We start from the raw sequence: 23,986 nt of genomic DNA, 5'->3' as shown, positions 1-23,986 counted from the left end.
TTTCCCAACGCAGCCATGCCTTATGTTACTTCGTTGTCGTATGAACCATAAATGACAAGGTATTTCTGAAGTGAAACTTCTTAGGCGTGGATGGACGAGCGAGAATGGAGAGTAAAATTTCGAGGCCATGCAACGTTTTGGGCATTTTCGTTCCGCGAAAGAGAAAAAAAGATATAACGTAGAGGAAAAGGAGAGAGAGAGCAGCACCTTATATATATCTTAGATACACTTAAGGCCATTTTTCTTGAGATTTTCCTTGTGGTTGCTAATTTTTAGTGAGAAATAACACTGCCTACTTTTTGGCGCTTGTTTGTTGGTGCAAACTTGTAGGAAATATATTTTTAGTGCCTACTTTTTGGCGTTATAATTCCTTGGTGCCTACTGTTTGCGGTGTTTTTTGGTCCCAATTTTTTTGGTGCCTACTTTTTGGCGCTTATTTTCGTTTCCTGGCTAGTGCTTGTGCGTACTATAAAGTGCTATCCATTCTGGCGTCGGATTTATTGGTATTGCCTTGCGGTAATTTGTGACGTTGCTGCGGTCCTGGAATCGCTGCGATTGTGCAGGTGATAAACGCTCGGAGTAGTGCGCGTTATTGCTGGCGTTTACCTACACCGGTCGGCCCTACTCCGTTTTTTGTAAATTTTGTCGTTTTGTATTTTTTGCAAATGTTGTGAATTTATTTATCTATATATTCTTTTTCTCTCTCTCTCTCATTCTCTCTTGGGTCTCTTCCTTTTTCTTTGTCTGCCTTGAATGTTTCACTTCTGTTATGTGTCTACGCTACACGCACTTTTTAAACAAAATGGAAATTTTCAATTTTCACTCCATTATTGAGGTTTGCAAACGGGGCGTTGCAGGGTTTGAGCGTAAACAAACTACAATAACAAACAAATTTTGGTCAACCGGTGATTATAACGAAATTATACTTATAACGAATTTAAAAAACATTTAACATTTTACGTCGTATATTATTTGCATTTAAACAAACCAATGTACTATCCGATTTGTCCAATCCCTTCAACATAGTTGCATCCAGATTACACTGTAAAATAATAATCAAAATTAAATCTGTGTTCGCCACACTCGCACCCGCGAATATTCAACTCATTAGCTGTGGCAATATTACATTAGCTATTTCACACCGAACGTGATGCTTGAGATAATGGACCAATAACTTTGCTTCCTTTAAACTTAATTTTGTGCTAAAAACAATTAATACACAATATTAAATTCCAAAGTAGTATTTTTTAAATACAATCTTACTTTTTCACGTGATTATTTAACTAACAGAACGAGTGACGTTTTCATTGTGGCAGAAATTATGACCCTATTTCATAAAAAGTAATCCTACCGCAATTATTACAGCTCGAAAACATCCCAAATTATTAAAATTGTTTGGCAACTCTGTAGAGTTTTTCGATTATCAAGGGTACTCCACTGAAGTATAATTTTCGAAGAAACTAATCGAACGACATCCAAAATGGCTGTTCGTACCCGAAGATAAGCGACAATTGAGGTTGGACGTAAAAATTGTTTGTGGCTAGTACGTAAAAAAAATATTGCACTAAAGAAGTGAAAGCGAAGTTAAAAAGTTGTTCAGTTCATTGAAATGCACTTATTTGGCCACTGTGGATGTCATACAAATGTAGTAAGTGGGAAAAATTTGTCGACGGTCATGAAATATTGCCTCAGATTTCAACGCCATATATCGTCGTGAAGTGCTGCAAAATTTCCCCCTTCGACCCGGGTTGAAAATTCGAAGTTCAACATTTGATACTAAAAGTTGGCAACACTGTAGGCAATTACGAAAAGACAAAATGGCGATTTTCGACAAATGACTTGTGAATGGGAGACGAGGACGACGTGAAATTTTGTGCTGCGTTGGAGAAAAATTTTCAATATAGAATTTTCAGATTTGAAGTGAAATTTTTTGAAGAAATATAACGAATATTACTAAATTAGTGTATGTTTGATGTCTTCTTTAAGAAAAAGGTGTGTGCTGAGACAAAAATATCATGAACCAGGTGAGTGCCCTATCGAAATAAGTAGTTCAGAAAATTGTATATTCGAGCGTCTAAAAATGTAAATATTTTGATTATTTTAATGAATTGTGTTAAAAGAAAGATGAAATATTAAATAGCCAAAAAGGATTTTGCTTCCACGCTATGGGTGTGGCTACAATACGGACGGTTTTTTAGGAGTCTCAAGTGGGGCTCCTTAGGCAAAATCGCGTATAACAAATGAATAGCGCTGGTAATTTTAAATAATTATACTTTTTATCATTATATTAGGTTTGTTTCAACGTTTTTTTGCTCCCTGTGTGTTCTAGAGAGATCTACGCATCAGATGAGACCAAAATTTTAAATTTTCATTGGGGACCCATTTTAGCTATTTTCGTTTGAATTTATGGAATCTAGATGATTAGCTACTAAATTTGCTTCAAAATTGTGTAAAATAGTGTTTTTTTCATAAAAATTATCCAATTTGAACGTTTTTTCTCATGTTACGTAATGTGCGAAACCTAGGAAAAAATTATATTAGAGCCAAGATTTTGGACTCCTTACTTACAAGCACCAGTTTAAATCATCCATCGGAATGAATCATAATCTCTTGAAGCTTTTGCAGTTAACTTTCATATAATTTTTTTTAAATACTCGATTTTTAGAGATTTTTCGAGATATTCTTAGTAAAATCTTGAGATGGACCATACAAATCGTGGTTTTTTAAGCCAACTCCCACGATTTATTGTCCTTTTCCACGGTTTCTGGTGAGGATTTGCTTTTGTACTAAAGACAGCTGTGTAAAATTTGCTGTATACGCTGTATATATTAATTTTAAGTCTTCTAATCCTAAATAAATCCTAATTTTAGATGCGTGTTTATGTTATTTTAAAGGTTCTCTTGTCGCATATATTTCTGGAGAGGATTAGATGCTCCAATACTAAGTATACTTCTGTTTAATTGACAACTTCCTAGTACATTTATATCAAATACAAATATTTTTCTTAATTTCATAAAGACAAAATACCATTTCATCTTTGTTTTTATTTATTTTTCCGAGAATCCCTAGAATATTTTAATTTTGAGTTTGTTAAGCCCTATTTATGATAGATACACTTCGTAAGGTATAAGCAAAAGTTAATCAGATTGATGGTTTTAGTCTCAAAAGAAGTTTATACTTGATTCATAGTGAGGTCCTACCACATTCGTTCAAAATAATAATAATAACACGATCGGCTAATCTGTTATAAGAAAGCCTAACTACATTTGAAATGTTAAAAAAGTATCAAAGAAAACACTATATATATTGTAATAAATGGGTCAGGGGTAATCCAATTGTTTTAGGAGGTTTCCATATCTGGGGCTTTGCAAAAATAATCTAATTATTTTTGACATTTTAAGGTAAGCTTATTAGATTTATATAAACTGTATATATTTTAAAAATCATATTTACTACTACATGTTTTTAAAAAATATACCAATATATAAAACTATATAGTCCGATAACGAACTATAGTACTCGAGTGTTATGTTAAGAACTATCATTAATTCAACATTCTTTAAAAACAGTGATAAGATAATCGAAATACTCGTAATGATATCGGAAGTAGATGCATCAATAGTAATAGCCTGTTGATTTTCTTCTCTAAGAAGAGACCTCAAGTTTAAGCAATTTTTATTGTATAGAAGTAGAGCGACTCGATACGATCTATAACTTTTACTCCCGGGACCTCGATACTCCTCTTGGGAAGACCATCAAAGCAAGCTTGTAATTTCTTGAAGTTTTTTCACCTCCTACCACCAGCAAGTAGGACATCGAAAACTTTCATCTATTCGTTGTAGCAGCCTGGTGTTCCGTCAGGTATAGTCATCAAGGTCATAAAACGTTCACACGACAGCCGCAACTACATACGTTATGGGACGACCTGGATTTATATCCGGTCATGGACTCAGTCCTACAGCATTGCCCAAACATTTATGGGGAGTTTTTATGCTGTTATAACAACAACAGATCATGTAACTGTGGGTTGTTTCAATTTTTGCAGCATCGATGGGGGAATGTTGCTGCAGTGACGGTTCTTGGCCAGATATAAATCCGAGTCGTCCGGTAACGTAGAACCTATAAACAGAATCGTAGGTTCGGTTTATTTGCTGTTTCGATGATGTCAGACCAAAGGTTTTTGACGAGATAGTTTGTAGCAGTCGGAGTTTCTTCACGAGTTTAAATTAGAGAACCCCATTGTTTCTTTAGTCGTGCTCCGAATTTCTGCATTTTACAGTGGAACGGATATGCTGAACAGTTTTTGTCGGTAGAAGACTTGGCTGTTCAATTGCTTACTTAGTTAAAAATAATACTTGCTGGCCTGGGTAATTCCCCGCAATTTCAAGTACGGCATTTCTATTGCTGTTAATGTTGATTCACAAATAGATCAGCTCTTTTACTATTTCAAAACTATAACTGTCAACAGTCGTGTTGGCGCTAACATGTGATTGCGATGATTTTTCGTTCTTCGCCACGAGTGTTGGCAACGGGTGGAGTCCCTACACCACTTCCTTCAGCGTTAGCTATGGGGAAAGTCAACTATTGGCATTGATCTCATTGTTGATGTAGTTATACAGTAGTTATTCAGTCGTTGTAGTTACAGTAGAAAATATTGTACCGCCACCGGAGTGCTTTCATCAAAGTCGATTAAATAACTGGGTACATGAATTGGTTGATCGTAGAGCATCTCTACCTCGGGTACCCCCCAAGTCTTCCTTTACGGTTGTTGTTAAACCCAGAAAACCATATTGAGCCAGTTCATGCCGAGTGACACCTGCTTGTTTAACCCGTTATATAAATATAGTTCAGGCCTAGCGATTAATAGCTAATATTTATTGGAACAATATGCTTCGACTTGTCTTTCTAGGTTGTTAGTTATGTGTCTGGACGTGCCGAACCGACTTATTGAACACATTCAGTTATACAGTTTCAGCTGTCATATCAGGAAGGCGAATGACTTCCAAACATATTGAGAATCGGTCTACATGGTCGGAAAAAATTGAAACCCTGTCAGTGTAGTGTAAATCACCAGTCGTCTTCGTCTAGCTCATCTAACGGTAGGCCCAGGGAACTTGCTGTTTGGACAGGTTGAGTCCAAAGGGAGATGAGTGGGTTTGATGGGGCATGTGAAGAGGTGGTTAGTATCGTGCGGGGTGCCTTCACATTGCCATGGCAGCCGGTTCTACGTTACCGGAATGGCTCGGGTTTTCCCCGAACAAAGGGCTGCCGCCAAAGTAAACTAGCCCTGTCTAGTGTATCATACTCCAAGTTAAAAAAACTCTCTTTGGGGGGCTCATAACTTTGCAACGTTTGCGTGCTGTACTACATGTCGCAAGCCGCTACACGTTCTTTTCCAAGCGATATTTTGTAATCAAGTTTTTTCTAATAGCGGACGTCCCTTCGCATGCATGGACAAACGTGTGAGTGTATTTCTGCCATGCAAAAGCTCCACGCAATAAACCAATTACTGTTTTGAGGCGGTATCAATTTAGCTTTTATAATTTGGGGAACAACAATTGCGAATCAAAAATTGGAGGAGGAGCTCAGGAAAAATTCTAACAAAGGATATACTACGATGCGTTTATACAGGGTGGCCCATATAGTTAGTGCTTTTATTCGAAAGAGCAAACATTCTCATTATTTATGGAACACGATTTCACTGATGCTTTGTGGACGGTTTCTGGGTCTCTGCCACGAAAGTCTTGCTTGATACTCGCCTTAAGGGACTGACTAGTTAATAGATTGTTTGCATAACATCCGCCCGTTTTTTTTCTAATAACGATCGCTCCTCGGCAGGTATTGACAAACCTCAGAGTGTATTTCTGCGGTGAAAAAGCCCCTCACAAAAATAATCTGTCATTCGGAATCGGCTTAAAACTGTAGCTCACACCATTTTTGGAATGACATCAAGACGTACACCACAAATAGGAGGAGGAGCTCTGTCAAACACCAAATAAAGGCTGTAAGCGTCTATTAAATATATGATGTATACAAAACTCATGCTGAGGATTTTGCCTATAAGGAGATTTCGAAATTTGTTAGGGACAAAAGGGCGAATAAGGTTACCAGAAACATCGTATGTTAGTCCGGTATTGGTAACGACTGAGTTGAATACAGAGTTCGTTCCCACCCGAATGTTTATGCTGCCACAACAACAACAACCGAGTTGAATACTTGTATTGTTGCTATGCTACAGTGGGTGGAGAGATTGTCGTTTTCTTGTTCAAAATGTATGTATCCTAATTCAGCAGAGTCGATTCTTGGGGGAAAATCCGGAACTATGTTGCTATTTCCTTGAACGTGGCGAATGGTAGTTGTGAATTCACTAATATAACTTAATTGCGCTGCACGACGTGAAACTTCAAAATCGCGTATTTTATTGATCGATATATTGCCAACGGCTTTGCATTTGCAGCTGAGTGAACTAATAACGAAGCACTTGCTAACTGCTCCATGTACTATTTGAAAGCCTGTCTTAAATCTTCAGTCCACGTGTGAGGTATTTTATTGTTTTTCTAATTATTCTTAATTAAAACTTATAATCGTTTTTGCGTTTCAGCTGCATTTCTAATAAAGCGACGGTAGAAATTAATCATTAACATGAATTGTTTTAAATCTTTCGCGATAGCCGGTTCTTTGAAGGACACTATTTTTTCCACCTTTTCAGGTAGCGGCATAACACCTTCAGCTGTGACTTTATGACCTAAAAATATTATATTTCTAGGAGCAAATATACATTTTTCAGCGTTAATCCGATTGTGTGATTATAGACACACAAGTGCTTGAACACGTTTCGAATGTGTTCGATATGCTGTTCGCATAATTTGGATACACTAAAAATTTCGTATATGCACGCAGAAGCTTAGTCGAGTCCACGTAGCACTTCATCAATGAATCGTTGAAATATTTGTGACGCATTTCGCACACTAAATGAAATAAAAACATACTCGAATAAGCCGAATGGGTTTATGATGGCCGTTTTTTGAATAGCGACTCTTCGATTGGGACTTGGTGATAAGCTTTGCGTAAGTCGATGGGGCTGAACATGCGCTTTTCGTGGAGGATATTTGCAAAACCTTGCAGGTGAGGAATAGAATATTTATCGGGTTTTGTGCGTAGATTCAACTGTCACCGCATGGACGCCAGCCCCCATTAGTTGTTGGTACCAAATGCAGCAACGAGACGTAGTTGAACCTTGATGGTATAACCGTCTTGCTTGTGATGTGACCGATGTTCTCGTACTTTCGATAAAGTGCATATCATTAACCCTTCTTTATCTCGCAAAAAGGGTTTATCATCAAGTATTTCTTTAAACTTAGGTAAAAGAACCGACATTTTTTAAGTTGCATCGATTGTAGTTACCTGAGGTGTAACTGAAGTATCTACTACCTTTGGCAGACGCTCAATTCAATGGTGATATTACCCGTTTACGTTTGATGTTTACAAGCACACCATATTCGTTTAAAAACTTTGAAGCCATTATTTATGATGCTCGTGAAATTCCATGAAAATTCGCGGTTCAATCCTAGGCATACGCTCAGTAAACGTATAACATATGTATGTTTGTATCGACGATCCGTTTGTGGCGTATTTATTATTATTATTATTACTATTTAGTGACTGGTATGAATACCAGTACTAAAATTATGTTTGAGCATTGGCTGCAGAGGCCATCAGCTCTGTGTCGTCTGTGGGCGTATACGTATAACATATGTATGTTTGTATCGACGATCCGTTTGTGGCGTAGTATTGTGCATACTCTTCTGTTTTTCTTCTGCTTTTGTTATACAGGGCCGTCGAGGTAAATCCGGAAAACATTTCGAAAGCTCTGGAGCAGTAGCGTTATGTCTAAAACCGCTGATAAATGGACATACTTTTAGTGTATTGTTTCCTGATTGACATTGGAGTGCCGGAGTAAGTGCTAGTGAAACGATGAGTCGAGAGCAGGACAGAAGAGCTGCGATACTAGAGTCACTTCGCATCGGAAAAAGCTCTAAAAAGATAATTGAGTGGTTTGGCTACAAAAAACGCAAGTTTACGAAATTGCAATAGTTGCTGGAAGAGAATATGTGTTTTATTTATTTATTTATTTATTATTAAAGTCAAAACATACAACCATAGGTTATTTTTACAATGATTGACCTTAAGAATAGTTTACATAAAAGATTAACAACAGTAAAATCAAAATTAAAATTAAAATTACAGATAGTAGTAAAGAAGTATAAGTTGGAGAAAGTATTAAAAGGAAAGTAAGGTAAAAATAGTAGTAGTAGGAGTAGGGATTAATACGAAGAGATTTAAAGTACATTCAGCAATTTTCGGCAAGATAGCGAAGCAATTTATTTTTGAAACACGAGCTTTCTTTGATACGTTTAATTTTGTAAGGTAAGGTATTCCAAAGACGGACAGAGAACACAAAGTAGACGTTCAGTCACCAAACAACTGTATTTCATCGGGACTAAGTTTAACGAACGGCAGGACTTTGAAGGCATAAGTCGATCTTTGAGATATCTGGCTTTCCGAGTGTTTATGATCTTGTGGAGTAAAACTAAACATTTAAACCTAAGCAAGTCGTAAAAGGATACGGAAGCAATTTTTTTCGCAAACACTGAAATATGGTCATAACGTTTTTTACAGTACACGTATCTTGCAATGTTGTTATACAAAACATTAAGCTTGCTACGACACACTATCACAAGGAGTATATAACCCACAACCATACAGTAACGTTGGTAACAAATACGTTTTAGCTAGTAGCAGTCGAATGTTTACTGGTGTAAAATATTGAGTTGTCCATAAATTTCGGAGCATACCATAAACTTTGCCTATGACAGTAAAGATGTGGTTGCTCCATGTCAAAGTTCTATTAAATGTAACCCCTAGATTTTTAACATTGTCCACATATTTAATCACAGCGCCATTTAGTTTGACTTGTGTATAGCCATCGAGCTTGATATATTTTTTGTAAATAACGATGCATTGGGACTTATCAGGATTAAGAATTAACCCATTTTCAGAAGCCCACTTGCTTGTGAGGCTCAAGTCAGAATTCATATTACTTATGCAAATATCAATACAGCTAATGGGACAACTAACATATAATTGAACGTCATCAGCATATACATGGACATCACTATATTTAATCACACCGAACAAATCGTTAATGTACAAGACAAATAAAAGAGGGCCAAGGATAGAGCCTTGAGGTACACCTCTGGTTACAGGGAGAAAGTTTGGCATGGTATTATCACTACATACGGCTTGTAATCGGTCACTAAGATACGTTTCTATAAGAGTCAAGGCCGACGTTGAAAAGCTAAATAAGTTTTTAAGCTTCAGAATTAAGAGCTTATGGTCTACGGAGTCAAATGCCTTTGAATGGTCAAGTAGAGTTAGAAAGGTCACATGCTTTTTGTCAATGTTGAGCCTTATGTCATCAGACACTTTTAGGAGTGCTGTGGTGCAGCTCCTACTACATCTAAACCCCGACTGCAATGTGTTCACCAAGGCGTTGCTATTCAGAAACGTGTTTATTTGGCGATGCATAATACGCTCAAGAACTTTGGATAAGAACGGCAGTATTGCAATCGGGCGGTAGTCTCCATTCGCTCCTGTTTCAGCAGGTCTCCGCACCTGCTCACAAGGCAAAAAGGACTTAGGCTTGGCTCCAGAATAACCTACCCTACCACTGGTCACCAGATTTTTGGCCACCTTCAAGACCAGACTGCAATCCTCTTAATTATTACGTGTGGGGCACAGTTGAAGCAAAAGTTAACGCGAAGCCTCATAGCACTAAGGACGCTCTGAAGACAACCATCGAGGAAGTGATGACCACAATGGACAAAGAGGAGGTAGCTCGCGCATGTGGGCGCTTCAGGTCCCGGCTGGAGCAGGTAATTGCACGAGATGGAGGTTACATTGAATAATTTTCAACTATGATATGTGTACTCACATTATACAAAGTTAAGTGCAAATAAAATTATTTTTGAGTAAATATCCATTAGTTTTGTTTTTAAGTTCAACGTTCCGGATTTACCTCGACGGCCCTGTAGTATAAGTTCCCTCATACAGAAAGTTGATTTTAGTATAGTCATCAGCACCTGAGTCTATTAAGAAATCATGCTCGGATATATAGTTCATGCACGAACAGGCGCTTGGAAGACGTGCATAGTGTAGGCGCCTGAGTTGAGAACGCGCGAATTAGTTTTATGCCTGTAGGTCGAATGAACATGGTGGACGATATTTTAGATGCAATATCCTCCTCCATATTGCGATTAAACAACGCCAAACCTTCCTGTGAAGTTGTTACACGATTGCGTTTGTGGTCTCCTCAAATTACTGGGTAGTCTGATACGAGTAAAGGTAGCTGTAAAACACAAACTAACTGACGCAGCACATTCAAATTTTGACAGGAGTCAACTGACAGATGCCTGTTGACAGGAGCAGTATTTCTTTTTCAGTAAAGAGGTCAGAAATACAAAAAGTCATGGGCTTATTGACCCGCCCTCGTACCGACAAAAATCATTGACATCGTTTCTTTCTTTTCCTTTTCGTCTGGTACTGGATAAACGACCACGCTGACGATGTAATGGTATTTCTCGACGTGCAAACCGGCCAGGTTCTGCGTTTCAATTGCATTCAAACTAGTGGATAATATGTCTAATTTTTGTTGTATTGCATCCAGCGTCCTTTCCAATGGAAGAGTTCTTTCCGCACTTTTTCAGAAACTTCTCACATTCGGTGGGCGATTTGAGCTAAATCATCTAGTCTGTCTTTTGAAGCGACTAGGATCCCACGACACTTGGTTCTACGTTACCGAAAGGACCCGCATTTATATCGACCATGTATGGGGAATGTTTATGCTGCTACAACAACATAAATCGCCCACTAGGCTTCAGCACATGGACGCGCTACTCATGCAGGCGAATGAACAAATATAACCTTTTGCATAGTTTGCTTCTCTTCCATTTGATAATTCGTTATGATAAGGATCCGCAAAATCGACTGCGCTCCACTAGAAGGAGTGCGCAAACGTGCCCTCGACAGTCGGTTCTACTTAACCGGATTGACCCGGATTTATATCCGGTCAAGGACTGTCACTCCAGCAGCATTCCTCGTATATGTATGGGGAATGTTTATGCTGCTACAACAACAACAAGGAGAGTGCAAAATTGACACGCTTTCATAGCAAATCCCCCATAGATTGTACAGCAGTTGGGACCACTGTGCACTGCACGAAACACTTCAAACGCCCATCAACGCAGAGAATGTCTTCATAAAGGCATGGTTGAAAGCGCAGGAGGCTATTTTTAAGCTGTATCGGCTTATTTTCTCTGCAATGAGAAACTTCTTATCTCAATTCTGAAATTATTGAAGAATCATAGGACATAAGCGATAACACTTTTCAATTTGGAATATGATGAAAGCCTGTTGAACACTGCCCCATTGTATATTTATTGTGTGCATTCCAAAATTCTTGTGAATCACTAAGGAACTCTGGATCAATCCACCATAACCGATGCTCCATCAGTTCCAGCAGGGTTAAACCTCTTGAAGCACAGTCCGCGGAGTTAAGCTCGGACCATCTTTTTAGCTTTAAGTCTGAAAGCAACTTCAACTGTTCTCGATGATGGCACCCTTCAGGGACTATGGGCGTCGGCACTAGATCATCCAAATCCACTTTGAAGCGCCACAAGTCCAGAAGTCAAATTTTTTACTGTTTCTAATAGAAGTCCGGGCAGATCAAATAATAAGCTCGAATTGGAAAGTATACTCGTTTGGTGAGGAGATGTGCTGGCCTGTTTAGACTTACTGCAAACGTCAGATAATGTCCTTCTGTGTTCCAGATTAATGAGAAATCTCCTTTGACGTGTTAGGTATGGATGATACTAACTGTGGGCAATTGGACGTCCACAGCCTTAACTCGAACCCGCCACTCCCAACCATGGTACCTTGTGAGGAAATAATCCATATATAAATCTGGCAGGATGATAAACGGAGCCTTGTCGTAAAGCCATGCATATGGAATCCTTTGGGATTTGTTGAATAGTTTTTTACGGCTAGATGTGATGCTGTAGCTACACCGTACGTGACGCGCCATATGCGATAATCCTCAATAGGCGCGGGTGGGCCTGTACGTCGCACAATACGTTGTAGATCAGCATGCTATTTTGAAATGTATACTTGTGTATACATTTTCAACACATTTGCATTAAAAGCATACTGATGCATTTTGAACCTTATTCGAATTGAGCATAGGGCAGGTTGTAGCTGATGATGAATAACCAAGACGTGGTTAGGGGGCGTCCATAAATTACGTGAGATGTTTAAGGGGGGGAGGGGGTCGAGTCAAATCTCATCTAATCTTACGTTGGAGAGAGGGGGGGTCTCGGCAAATATCACGCAATTTTTTTTCTGATTGAAACAAAAAAATTGTGCATGCTTAAGATTTAATCTCAAGCGTAATCGTAGTATGATTAAGATCATTCACTAATTCGTTCGAAAGAAAATAATTTCATTCATATTTCGACGTTATACATTACTACTGTCAAACCACCACATTTGTTTTATACCAAATAGCTCAATTTAATCTGAATTTGCGGTACAGTGTAGCCCGTCGGTTGTTTTCGCGCCACTATGAGCCGAACGCCCTACCACTCAGGTTGACGTTTGACAATTCTGGACTTTAAAGAATATGACGGAAAATCATTTGCTCCATTTCTAATACGCGTACCGATTCAACCGCTGAATGCCTTTATCAGCACGCCTATTGATCTCTACTGTCCAAGTATACGTGATGATTTAGAGAAAATATGCTGCAGTACATGCGGTATTTACTTCGCATCAATCACAAGAGCTGCAGAGCACAGGAGAGCAGCTCACATTGCACCAGCTAAGCAAGCGTGTATGTTCCGCAAAGTGCGACCCTCACGGATTGTCACAAGACGAGCTAATGAGTTACTGTGCGCAAGCGTCAACGGCTTAGAGTGGCTAGATTAGAACGAAGTTGAAGGAGCACATGATTTTACTGAAAATCATATGGACATGTTGGTCCCAATAGTCTCTCTTGAAACCGCACATGATTCTCCATGGACTGAATTAGAGTAGATATTCTTTTTATAATCGCAGTAGTTACGATTTAAGTCTTCTATTGTTAAATTTTTATTACACTTATAACTCTCAGCAATATTGATTACTAGTCTTAACTAGTCGTAAATAAAAGCACGAAGCAAATTTTTTTTCTTTTTACAATAACAATCCAACGCGTTTACATAAGAAACCCACATTTTGAAAAATCTCACGTGAGATTGGGGGATGGGGGAGGGGGTTGAATAAAATCTCACGACATCTCACCAGGGGGGGAGGGAGGGTCAGAAAATTGAAAAAAACACCTCACGTAATTTATGGACGCCCCCTTAACCTGTTCTTGTTTTCGCGAATACATTAAACACTATCCTTAATTTTGCTGTAACTGAATTGCTTGACAAAAGATGTCGCACATAATAGCAATTATGAGAACAATTGGAATTTGGAACCTGCTCCAAATGGTTTATCTCTATTAATTCGGCTATAGTCAATTCGGTCATAGATAAATCGATTTCCGATATCCGACTTCAATGATAATTTTACAGTAAAACCGTCATCTGATGCAATAATACGCATCACTTTGTCTTTAAAAGATCTCAGGCTTCGCAGACAGTGAAATGTCTGGCTATTTGCCAAGCCGATATTCGCATCTACCAGCGTTTGAAAGGCATCATGAAAAGAATGCATCCAGTAGAGTCGCTTGTAATTGCAATTGAGCAATTCCAACTTCGAAACAATAGTAAATAATAAAACTTATTGCGCGTTCTTTACGCAAATAAAGTGCTACGGAACTTTACGTTCTTTAGCTACATACGCAGTAAAATTCACAATAACTCGTGCTAAAATAGCAATAATCATGCTAGCAGACCTTTTTAACAACAGCTAAATTTAAACTTATACGGCCGTAGCCGAAGGATTGGTGCGTGACTACCATTCGAAAGTGCATTGGTTCGAGTATCCGTGCATGAAACATCAAAATAATAGAAAACATTTTTTTCTAATAGCGGCCGCCCCTCGGCAGATAATGGCAAACCCCCGAGGGTAATTCAGGTTGTAACAAACACTATTCACTTGTAAAATAAACTATCTATCTTGCTACATTTGACAAAAATATTTAATGTGACTTCTAACCCTTTTTTGGAAAATGGGATATTGTTGTTTTTTCGCAATTCTTCAGAACTATGTGAATTTAACATGGACCGTGTTACTTACAACATACAGATATTTTTATGGGTGTGGCTATATGTCCAAACTTTCGTTTCGACTGAAGCTACCATGTCACAGATATTAAGATATATGTACATATACATGTACAATTTTCTATGTATTTGGTTCTAGTACTACATCGGAATTGAGTCCGTTTCTATAATTATTTGTTAATCCCGATGAAAGTTTAAGATTATTACCGAAAGCTCACAAGCTTTATAAACTCTTCTATTTTATTTAAATTTCATTTTCTGTTTAGGAACACAATGAATCCCTCAATAGTATAGGACCGGAAGAAAATGATGATAATCAAGAAGAACAAAACGCGTCTGGCAGTGGTAGCCTAAGTTCTTCAGGATCTGATTCTGATTCAGACAGCTCAACTTCATCTTCAAACTCGAGCCGAAGACATAGTTCTCCTGATCGTGAGTCACATGACAGCGACCAAAGCTATGATAGCGGTGACAATGCCCAGGATGGTCAAACCCAACAACAAAGAAAAGCCCGCAGAGTTACATCGGCCGAAAGTGGGCCAGCAGCAGATGGTTTGCCGCCCACAGCTGCAGCAGCTCAAGAGGATACAAAAACTAACGGCTACTCCGATGACAACGAATCAGACAGCGATTCGAATTCGGACACTAATTCAGACAGCAATGAAGAAGAAGATGAGGAACATCGGGGTGAAGAAATTGAGAAAGATGTTGCCAAATCCACCCGCAATCTTACTAACAACACCTCAGCCACATCTAATACAACCACAACTACATCTACGGATAATAATACCTCAAATACAACAAATGATGGGGATGAAGATTCCCAAGATGAAGATGCAAGTGTTGAGGATGAGTGTAATGGAAACGAGAGCACAAGCAGCAAGAGAAGGGCCGGTAAAATGGCAGCAACGAAATCGTGTTCAAAGATGGTATCTCAGTCATCCTTAGCTACAAAAGCTTTGTCTAAAAATAGAACTCAAAATGAAGGCGATGACGCCGTTGATGATGATGACGCCGAAGCATCAGAATCTGGTGCATCTGCTGATAAAAGTTCTTCGTCAGCCGCTCAGTCACCAACTTGCAGCAGTAGCAGTAGTAGCGAAGACGATGAGGATGACTACCAGCCTAAACGTAGCACGCGCACAGCAAGAAAGACGCAAGCTGTATCATCAAACGAGAAGGCCACAAAAAAGGCAGCCAAAAAAAGGAAGAAGCAAAAGTAATGAAATCCTGCCTCGTAAATGGAGACAAAGTTTATTATGAAATACCAAATTTGGTTTGTTTTTAGTTGGGACTCAGATGAAAGTGACGAAAGTGAAGCGGATAGCGGTTTATCAGCACCACAAAGACGAAAAGCGAACTCAAAGGCTGGCCATGCCAAAGCATCACAACGTCGCGGAAAAAAGGCTTCCTATTCTAGCGACGAAAGTGATGATGGTGAGGAAGACAGCAAACGGTAAGATTGAATGATTGAATATAAAAAAATATATAAATATTGCATATCACCCAGTTATAAATAAATAAATAATCATAGAAATATATTATTTCTGCACTCAGGTTTGGAACACGTCGAACTGCTGCAGCGGTCAGCTACAAAGAAGCTTCTGAAGACGAGAAAACAGATTCAGAAGATTTGTTAGAGGTTGAATATGATGAGAGTCAAGCGGCAGCAGCTGAAGAGGAGGAGAAATGTGAGACAATCGAGCGTATATTAGCGAAACGTCAAGGTCGCAAAGGCTGTACTGGAAATCCAACAACAATTTATGCCATAGAGGAACAGGGGGCCGATCCTAATGATGGGGTCGATGAGAATGATCTGGCGAATACTGAAACACAGTATTTGATTAAATGGAAAGGATGGTCGTATATACATAACACATGGGAGTCAGAGACAACTTTACGGGAGCAAAAGGTCAAAGGCATGAAAAAACTTGATAACTTCGTTAAAAAGGAACAAGATATTGAATATTGGCGTCGTTATGCCGGTCCTGAAGATATCGACTACTTTGAATGCCAATTAGAATTACAAAACGATTTGCTCAAGTCGTACAATAATGTGGATCGCATTATAGCGCGTAATGAGAAGCCAGACGGTATGTCAGAATATCTCTGCAAATGGCAATCGCTACCATATGCAGAAGCCACTTGGGAAGATGGTGTATTAGTTCAACGCAAATGGCAACGTTGCGTAGAACAATATGAAGAGCGTGAAATATCCAAGTGTACACCGTCACGGCATTGTAAGGTGCTCAAGTATCGTCCGAAATTCTATAAAATCCGCGAACAACCCGATTTTTTGACCGAAGGTTTAACTTTACGTGATTATCAAATGGACGGTTTAAATTGGTTATTACACTCATGGTGCAAGGAGAACTCCGTCATACTTGCCGATGAAATGGGTCTTGGTAAAACCATACAAACCATCTGCTTTTTGTATTCTTTATTTAAAGTTCATCACTTATATGGGCCATTTCTGTGCGTAGTACCGTTAAGTACTATGACAGCGTGGCAACGTGAATTTGATCTCTGGGCGCCCGATATGAATGTGGTGACATATTTGGGTGATGTGAAATCACGGGAAATGATACGCCAATATGAGTGGCAATTTGATGGCTCGAAAAGACTGAAATTTAATTGCATTCTAACCACATATGAGATTGTGCTGAAGGTATGTTGAGAAAATAAACAATTATATTTTAATTTTACAAAAATACATATATAATATATAGTACTTAGACAGTGGTTACTATACTGGTTACGGTGTACTATTATACAGGGTCTTTCAAGCTGAGTTTCTTTTTCGCGTTGCCTTGTTTTGATAGCTGTCACAGTGCGATTACATTTTTTTTTTTTTTGTCAGAGGTATAATAGAAAAACATACAATTTACTAAAATGAGTTCCAGTTCGATCGAAAATCGTATAAAAATAATTAATAATACTTAGAAATGTTCAGCCAAAGTTCGGTAGTTCTTTTTACATTATAAAAGTAATTTTCTAATTGCATGTATATATTATTTTAGCAAGTAATAGCTAAGTTCACAATAAATTTTTAATTCTTATCTCTAATAATAACTTAAGCAAATTTTCCGCTTTAACCCCTTTTATTTCTACTAGGATAAGCTTTTCCTCGGCACCTTGCAATGGGCTGCATTGCTAGTTGACGAAGCGCATCGCTTAAAAAACGACGACTCTTTGCTATATAAATCTCTGAAAGAATTTGAAACAAATCATCGTCTACTAATCACAGGCACACCATTGCAAAATTCCCTCAAAGAACTATGGGCTTTGCTTCACTTCATTATGCCCGATCGATTTGTTACTTGGGAAGATTTTGAAGTAGAACATGGGAATGCTGCAGATAAAGGGTATACTAAATTGCATCAGCAGCTTGAACCATATATTTTACGTCGCGTTAAAAAGGATGTCGAGAAGTCGTTGCCAGCAAAGGTAGAACAAATATTGCGAGTCGAAATGACATTACTTCAAAAACAATACTACAAGTGGATTTTGACGAAAAACTTCGATGCCTTGCGCAAAGGTAAAAAGGGTTCTACGTCAACATTCTTAAATATTGTCATTGAATTGAAGAAATGTTGCAACCATGCTGCACTTATACGGCCATCAGAGTTCGAATTGATAGGTCTGCAGCAGGAGGAGGCACTGCAGACATTATTGAAAGGGTCCGGAAAATTGGTACTTTTAGATAAGTTGTTGTGCCGTCTGAAAGAGACTGGCCATCGTGTGTTGATTTTCTCGCAGATGGTACGTATGCTGGACGTGCTTGCTGATTACTTGCAAAAACGTCATTTTCCTTTTCAACGTCTCGATGGTAGCATAAAGGGTGAAATGCGGCGTCAAGCCTTAGACCATTTCAATGCGGAAGGCAGTCAGGACTTTTGTTTTCTATTGTCTACACGTGCTGGTGGATTGGGTATTAATTTGGCAACGGCAGATACAGTTATAATCTTTGATTCGGATTGGAATCCCCAAAATGATTTGCAGGCACAGGCACGTGCACATCGGATTGGCCAGAAAAATCAAGTAAATATTTATCGGTTGGTAACGGCGCGTTCTGTTGAAGAGCAAATTGTAGAGCGAGCGAAACAGAAAATGGTACTTGATCATCTTGTCATACAGCGTATGGATACAACAGGTCGTACAGTTTTAGATAAAAGTGGTGCGAGTTCATCAAATGCTACACCCTTCAATAAAGATGATTTGTCAGCAATTTTGAAGTTTGGCGCCGAGGAATTATTCAAAGACGAACAGGAAAATGATGATGAATTGGTATGCGATATCGATGAAATCTTACGCCGTGCAGAAACTCGCAATGAAGATCCAGAAATGCCTGGAGACGATTTGTTATCTGCATTTAAGGTTGCCAGTATAGCGACCTTTGAGGAGGAACCTAGTGAGGCGGCTAAAGACGATGACAATTTGGGTGGTGAGGAAGAAGATACCAAAGACTGGGATGATATAATACCCGAGGATTTTCGAAAGATAGTCGAAGACCAAGAACGCGTCAAAGAGATGGAAGACTTGTATTTACCACCACGGCGAAAGACCGCAGCAGCCAATCAGGTATGTCATCTTCTACTTACATTACGTACAACACAAAACATGTAATCAGCTTTTTATAAAAAGTTCTCACTATTTTGAATTTTTGAGAATTTTTGAAAATAGATTTTTTTCCCCTCTCTTTATGCCATTCTGTTTATTTAATACAATCAAATGTTGAAAAAATTGTACTTTTCTCGGGAAATCATTACATAGTGATTGAGGCTGGAAAAGTAATCGGAACAGATCTGACATAAATTGAGTGTGTTTAATTTTGTGCTGTTGTGTAAACTAGTTATATACCTCATATTTAGGCTAACGGCATTGTTTTTTTTTTTTTTGTAAGGACTCCAACGCGTCGGGTAAACGTACCGGGAAGAAGAGCCATGCAGACGAATCAGGCGCGGACTCGGAGTATGAAGTTGGCTCGGATGCCAGCGGAGAAGATGGTCGGCCGAAAAAGCGTGGTCGTCCTACCAACAAGGAGAAGATAATTGGCTTTACTGATGCTGAAATACGACGCTTTATTAAGTCATACAAGAAATTTCCAGCACCGCTCGAGCGCCTAGAAGCGATTGCTTGTGATGCTGAGCTGCAAGAGAAGCCATTGACAGAATTAAAGAGGATTGGTGAAATGCTACACGATCGATGTGTACAATTCCTCGAAGAACACAAAGATGACCCACCAGCTACACCTAAAATTGTTGCTGACGACACGGTAGCGGCGAAGCAGAGACGTACTCGTGCAACATATTCCGTAAAATTGGGCGGTGTTTCATTTAATGCCAAAACGCTGCTATCTTGTGAAGAGGAACTAAAGCCACTCAACGATATTGTACCAAATGCAAGTAGTGAGCGGCTTAGTTGGCAATTAAATATTAAAACTCGACCTGCGAATTTCGACACGGACTGGGGTGTTGAGGAGGACTCCAAATTGCTATGTGGCATTTATCAATATGGCATTGGTTCATGGGAGCAAATGAAAATGGATCCAAGTCTGAAGTTGACAGAGAAAATACTCTCCAACGATGCACGAAAACCACAAGGCAAGCATTTGCAATCACGGGCGGAATACTTATTAAAAATTATTAAAAAGAACGTAGAACTGAAAAAAGGAGTCCAACGCAAGCAACGCAAACCGCGTAAGCCGCGCGAGGCAAAAATTAGCGGTACTGCTGTCGGAGGTACGGCTGTATCGGTGACACCCGAACGAAAACCCAGAAACATATCTGAGACCCACATTGGCGATGACGCATCACAATCCGCTCACGAAGGTGCGGAACGTAAGCCACGTTCACGCGATAGTACATCAAAAGCTGAAACTGCTGAGCATGATGCTATCGCTAATACTACAGAGTCTACAGATGCTACCTCAGCGACAGCTATGAAGAAAAAATCTAAACGTAGCTCTGGAAAGGAAGGCAAGACTGGTGCTCGTACGAAGAAATCAAATGCTTCTGAATCGGCGGCGAATAACAAGCCCATGCATTTTACAGCAAATAATGAGCCACGTGCACTTGAAGTGCTTGGTGATCTTGATCCTACTATATTTAACGAGTGCAAAGAGAAAATGCGACCGGTTAAAAAAGCGTTAATTGCGCTTGACCGGCCAGACACAAGCCTTTCCAATCAAGAACAAGTGCGGCACACACGCGAATGCCTACTATCCATTGGGCGTCAAATCGATGCTTGTTTAGAAGCATATAAAGAGCCCGAAAAGAAAGAGTGGCGCAGTAATTTGTGGTATTTCGTTTCGAAATTTACAGAGTTCGATGCGAAAAAATTGTTTAAGTTGTACAAGCACACTTTGAAGAGTACAGAGGAAACAGGGGGCGTAACTGGTGGTGCTAGTGGGAGTGGTGTTGCGAGTGTTCCGAGCTCAACAGAGAAAAGTGCCAAGGCGAATTCCCAATCGCCCACAAAACGTGCACGCAGCGATGCCAAGGTGCAGCATGAAAATGGCATTACAGCTGTTACTGAGAAAAAGAAGAAGAAAAGGGATAAGGATAAGACAAAAGAAAAAGATAAAATTCGTGATAAAACCGAAAGACATATCGGCCCAGCTGGAACTACAGCGAGTACGGATAAATCAAAACGATCGTCAGGCTTAGAATCGCCGATGAAGAGGAAGCGGGATGAAAATGACGTAGGTGGTGGAAATGCCATCGACGGAAAAGGCACACCATACAAACGCCAGAATATGAACGCTGTTAACAGGTATGACTATATGACTAGTTACAGTTCGAGTATTATGTGCATGTTTATGTACATGAGTATATACCTACATATCTGTAGTGTTTTTTGTTTTCTTTGTTTTTTTTTTTTTAACAAAAGACATGTAAATATTTATGAATTTTGTGAAATAAATTCTATTCTATTCTATTTAAATAAATATATTGATTACCGTAATTTATCTCCTACATAGAAGCCGTGATCGCAACGATGAGCGCAAGAAAATTTACGGTGGTGATGGCTCTGGTCCTCCAGTTCGTGGAAGCGGAACCAGTTGCATACCGCCTGTTGGTAGCGGCGATCGACGAAATTCTATGAATTCACCGTCAACTCCAAATAATCGTGGCATACATGGTGTTAACGCACGACTACCGTCGAATATCGCGGGTACGCCTGCTGGAGTTGCAAGCAGTGGAACTTACAGCACGCCTGCTGGTGCAGGTGAAGCGCGTAACATGTCATCACCTTACATGGATGGCAACGACCGGTGGGGCCATGGACGTGATAGGTAGATGTCTAAACAAAATCAAAGGTCTAAACGAATCAAGTATGGCAATGTTTCATTTGTAATTTTAGGTACGGTAACTCGGATTACAAACGAGATCGTTACGAAAATTACGGTGGTCGAAATAGCAGCGGTGGTGGTTATCATCGGGATCATCGCGATCGGGATAGAGATCGGAGACCCGATAAAAGACGGTAAGTTATAGTGTTTATGAACAATATGTATCTCTTAACTACAATTCGGAGACGTAGGTTCGAATTTCCGTGCATGAAACTCCAAAATGAAGAAACAGTTTTTTTTTAAATAGCGGCCGGTCCTCGACAGGCAGCGACAAATCGCCGAGTGTATTTCTGCCATGAAAAAGCTCCATATCTGCCGTTCGGAGTCGGCTTGAAACTGTAGGTCCCTCCATTTGTGGAACAACAAGACGCACGCCACAAATAGGAGGAGGAGCTCGGCCAAACACCCAAAAGGGTGTAAGCGCCAGTTATATATATATTTACTTTGCCTTTTTGCCGCATATGTTTTAAACTCACAAGATAACGTTGTATTTAAGCTAATTAGAAGGAAATCCCAAGATTTTTCGATAGGTGAGTGTGTGATTCAGGTATTTCTAAACATCGTACACAAGGTTCCATTTATCTCGAATTCGAAAAATATGCTACCTTCACGAAGATAAATATTTTGTTTACTCGATAGGTGGCGCTGGAGTCGAGCCATCTCTAAGAATCCTATTTTCGGTCTGAGTTAGGTAGAATTCAAAACACCTAATTGTACACCTATGATTTCTTCTTATATTATACCCCTCGTTGCCAAATTATAAGCACACCACTTAATTTTTATAAAAATATAGTTCATATTAGATATAACATAATGATAATAATCTGTTTTCTGTATTTAAATTTTATATGAAAATATTTAACAATTTTAATATATATTTCCCAACAGCTATCATCCAGCTCATGTGCCACCACCCCCACTTTCGTATGCCGGTTATCACATGCCTCCCAACTATTACATGGGCAATGGGGGCTTGCCTCCTGGAGCAGCACCGCCACATGGCCAATATCGCGGAGATACACGCTATGCATCTGCAGGTGATTGGCCGCGCGACAATCGCATGGATTTCCCGCCAGATTATCGAAGAGGGGACTACGATCGACGGCCGCAAACATAAACTCCCTGCCAATTCATCACTAGCACTTTATTGCAAACATTTTTTTTACTGTGTTATGATCATAATTTCTCGTCATATGTCTATAGTTACTAAAATGCTAAAAACGCAAAGAACAAGCCGAAACTATTGGATAAGTGGATATAAAAAATAAAGCATAAGTTAGTTTTCTTAACTTTAAAATATTTATAAATCTGTAAAAAGTAAAGTAGTCGTAAACTTATTTAATCACATCCAATAAAAAATTCCAAATTGGAATTTAGAATATTGTAATATTATATTTAATTTAATTCGAACTCAACTCTAAAATATATACGTACTTGTCTATAAATTAAAGCGCCAACACAATTTTTACTTCTGCATCAATCCATACACCAAACATATTAACGCATATGTATAAAAAAGTGGGTGATGTAAATTAGTTAATTAGTCTTTAATGAGTAGATTTAAACAATGTGTGTAATGAATTAAAAAATATTAATTATTTTGTATTTATATGAAATGTTAATAAGTTTTATTGTAGCCTTAATTACTTTGCTCTATATCTGTAGCCAACTGATATAATATTACTAGTTAACGTGTAAGTTTATAAGAACAAAAAACTTAAAAATAACATAAAGCAACAAATACATTTTGTTAAGCTGTAATTAGACTTGTACAGATGAAAAAATATAACTTTATCGTTTTTAAACTAATTTCAACAACTAGATATTAGGTCTAAGCAACAGAATCGCATAGGTAACATTATTTTTTTAATAGTTTGATTTTTTGTTTGGTTTAGTTACAGTCGCATTGTTGAAACGCATGTGATTGGAATTCGGTAAAATAAAAATGAATAAATATAAAATTAATTATAACATACTTTTTATATATAAAATTTTTCCATAGTTAGGTATGGCGACCGAAAGGGGGCGGCAGGCGATAGAATAAAACAACGTCATAGGGTAATTTTGAACTTTTGTTTAAATTGGTGCCAATCGCGGAATGAAAGACGTAAATAGAACGCCAAATTAAGGTTGTCTAAATTTTTTTTCGAATTGTAAAGAATTACAAATGGCAATGGTTGTACGGGTTCCTCATGCACTGCGACCAGTGTTGTGCGCCTAAGTGCTCAATTTTAATTATTTAGTATTGCGAGGAATCGAACCAGCTTCTTAGGAGGGAGCATTTGTAAGTCTTCATCCACTAGTA

At 38.8% G+C, this 23,986-nt stretch overlaps 1 protein-coding gene across 1 annotated transcript; it reads left to right on the top strand.

Annotated features, from left to right (window-relative positions):
• Positions 1-1,470: 1,470 nt before the first annotated feature.
• Positions 1,471-23,656, top strand: LOC128865190 (chromodomain-helicase-DNA-binding protein 1). Its single transcript, XM_054105288.1, has 9 exons — positions 1,471-2,024; positions 14,594-15,546; positions 15,616-15,783; positions 15,885-16,995; positions 17,442-18,908; positions 19,231-21,101; positions 21,310-21,624; positions 21,693-21,815; positions 22,570-23,656. The coding sequence occupies exons 1-9, from the start codon at positions 2,016-2,018 to the stop codon at positions 22,796-22,798; spliced, it is 6,246 nt and encodes a 2,081-aa protein (XP_053961263.1). The 5' UTR covers positions 1,471-2,015; the 3' UTR covers positions 22,799-23,656.
• The last annotated feature ends 330 nt before the right edge of the window (positions 23,657-23,986 follow it).

The sequence above is a fragment of the Anastrepha ludens genome, chromosome 5 (assembly GCF_028408465.1).
Source record: "Anastrepha ludens isolate Willacy chromosome 5, idAnaLude1.1, whole genome shotgun sequence".
Taxonomy (NCBI): Eukaryota; Metazoa; Arthropoda; class Insecta; order Diptera; family Tephritidae; genus Anastrepha; species Anastrepha ludens.
This window is presented reverse-complemented; position numbering and strand designations above follow the sequence as displayed.

Coding starts and splice junctions, on each gene's coding strand:
- LOC128865190 (XM_054105288.1), top strand. Junction 15,547..15,615: donor AAAAAAAGGAAGAAGCAAAA/GTAATGAAATCC, acceptor GTTTGTTTTTAG/TTGGGACTCAGATGAAAGTG. Junction 21,102..21,309: donor AATATGAACGCTGTTAACAG/GTATGACTATAT, acceptor TCTCCTACATAG/AAGCCGTGATCGCAACGATG.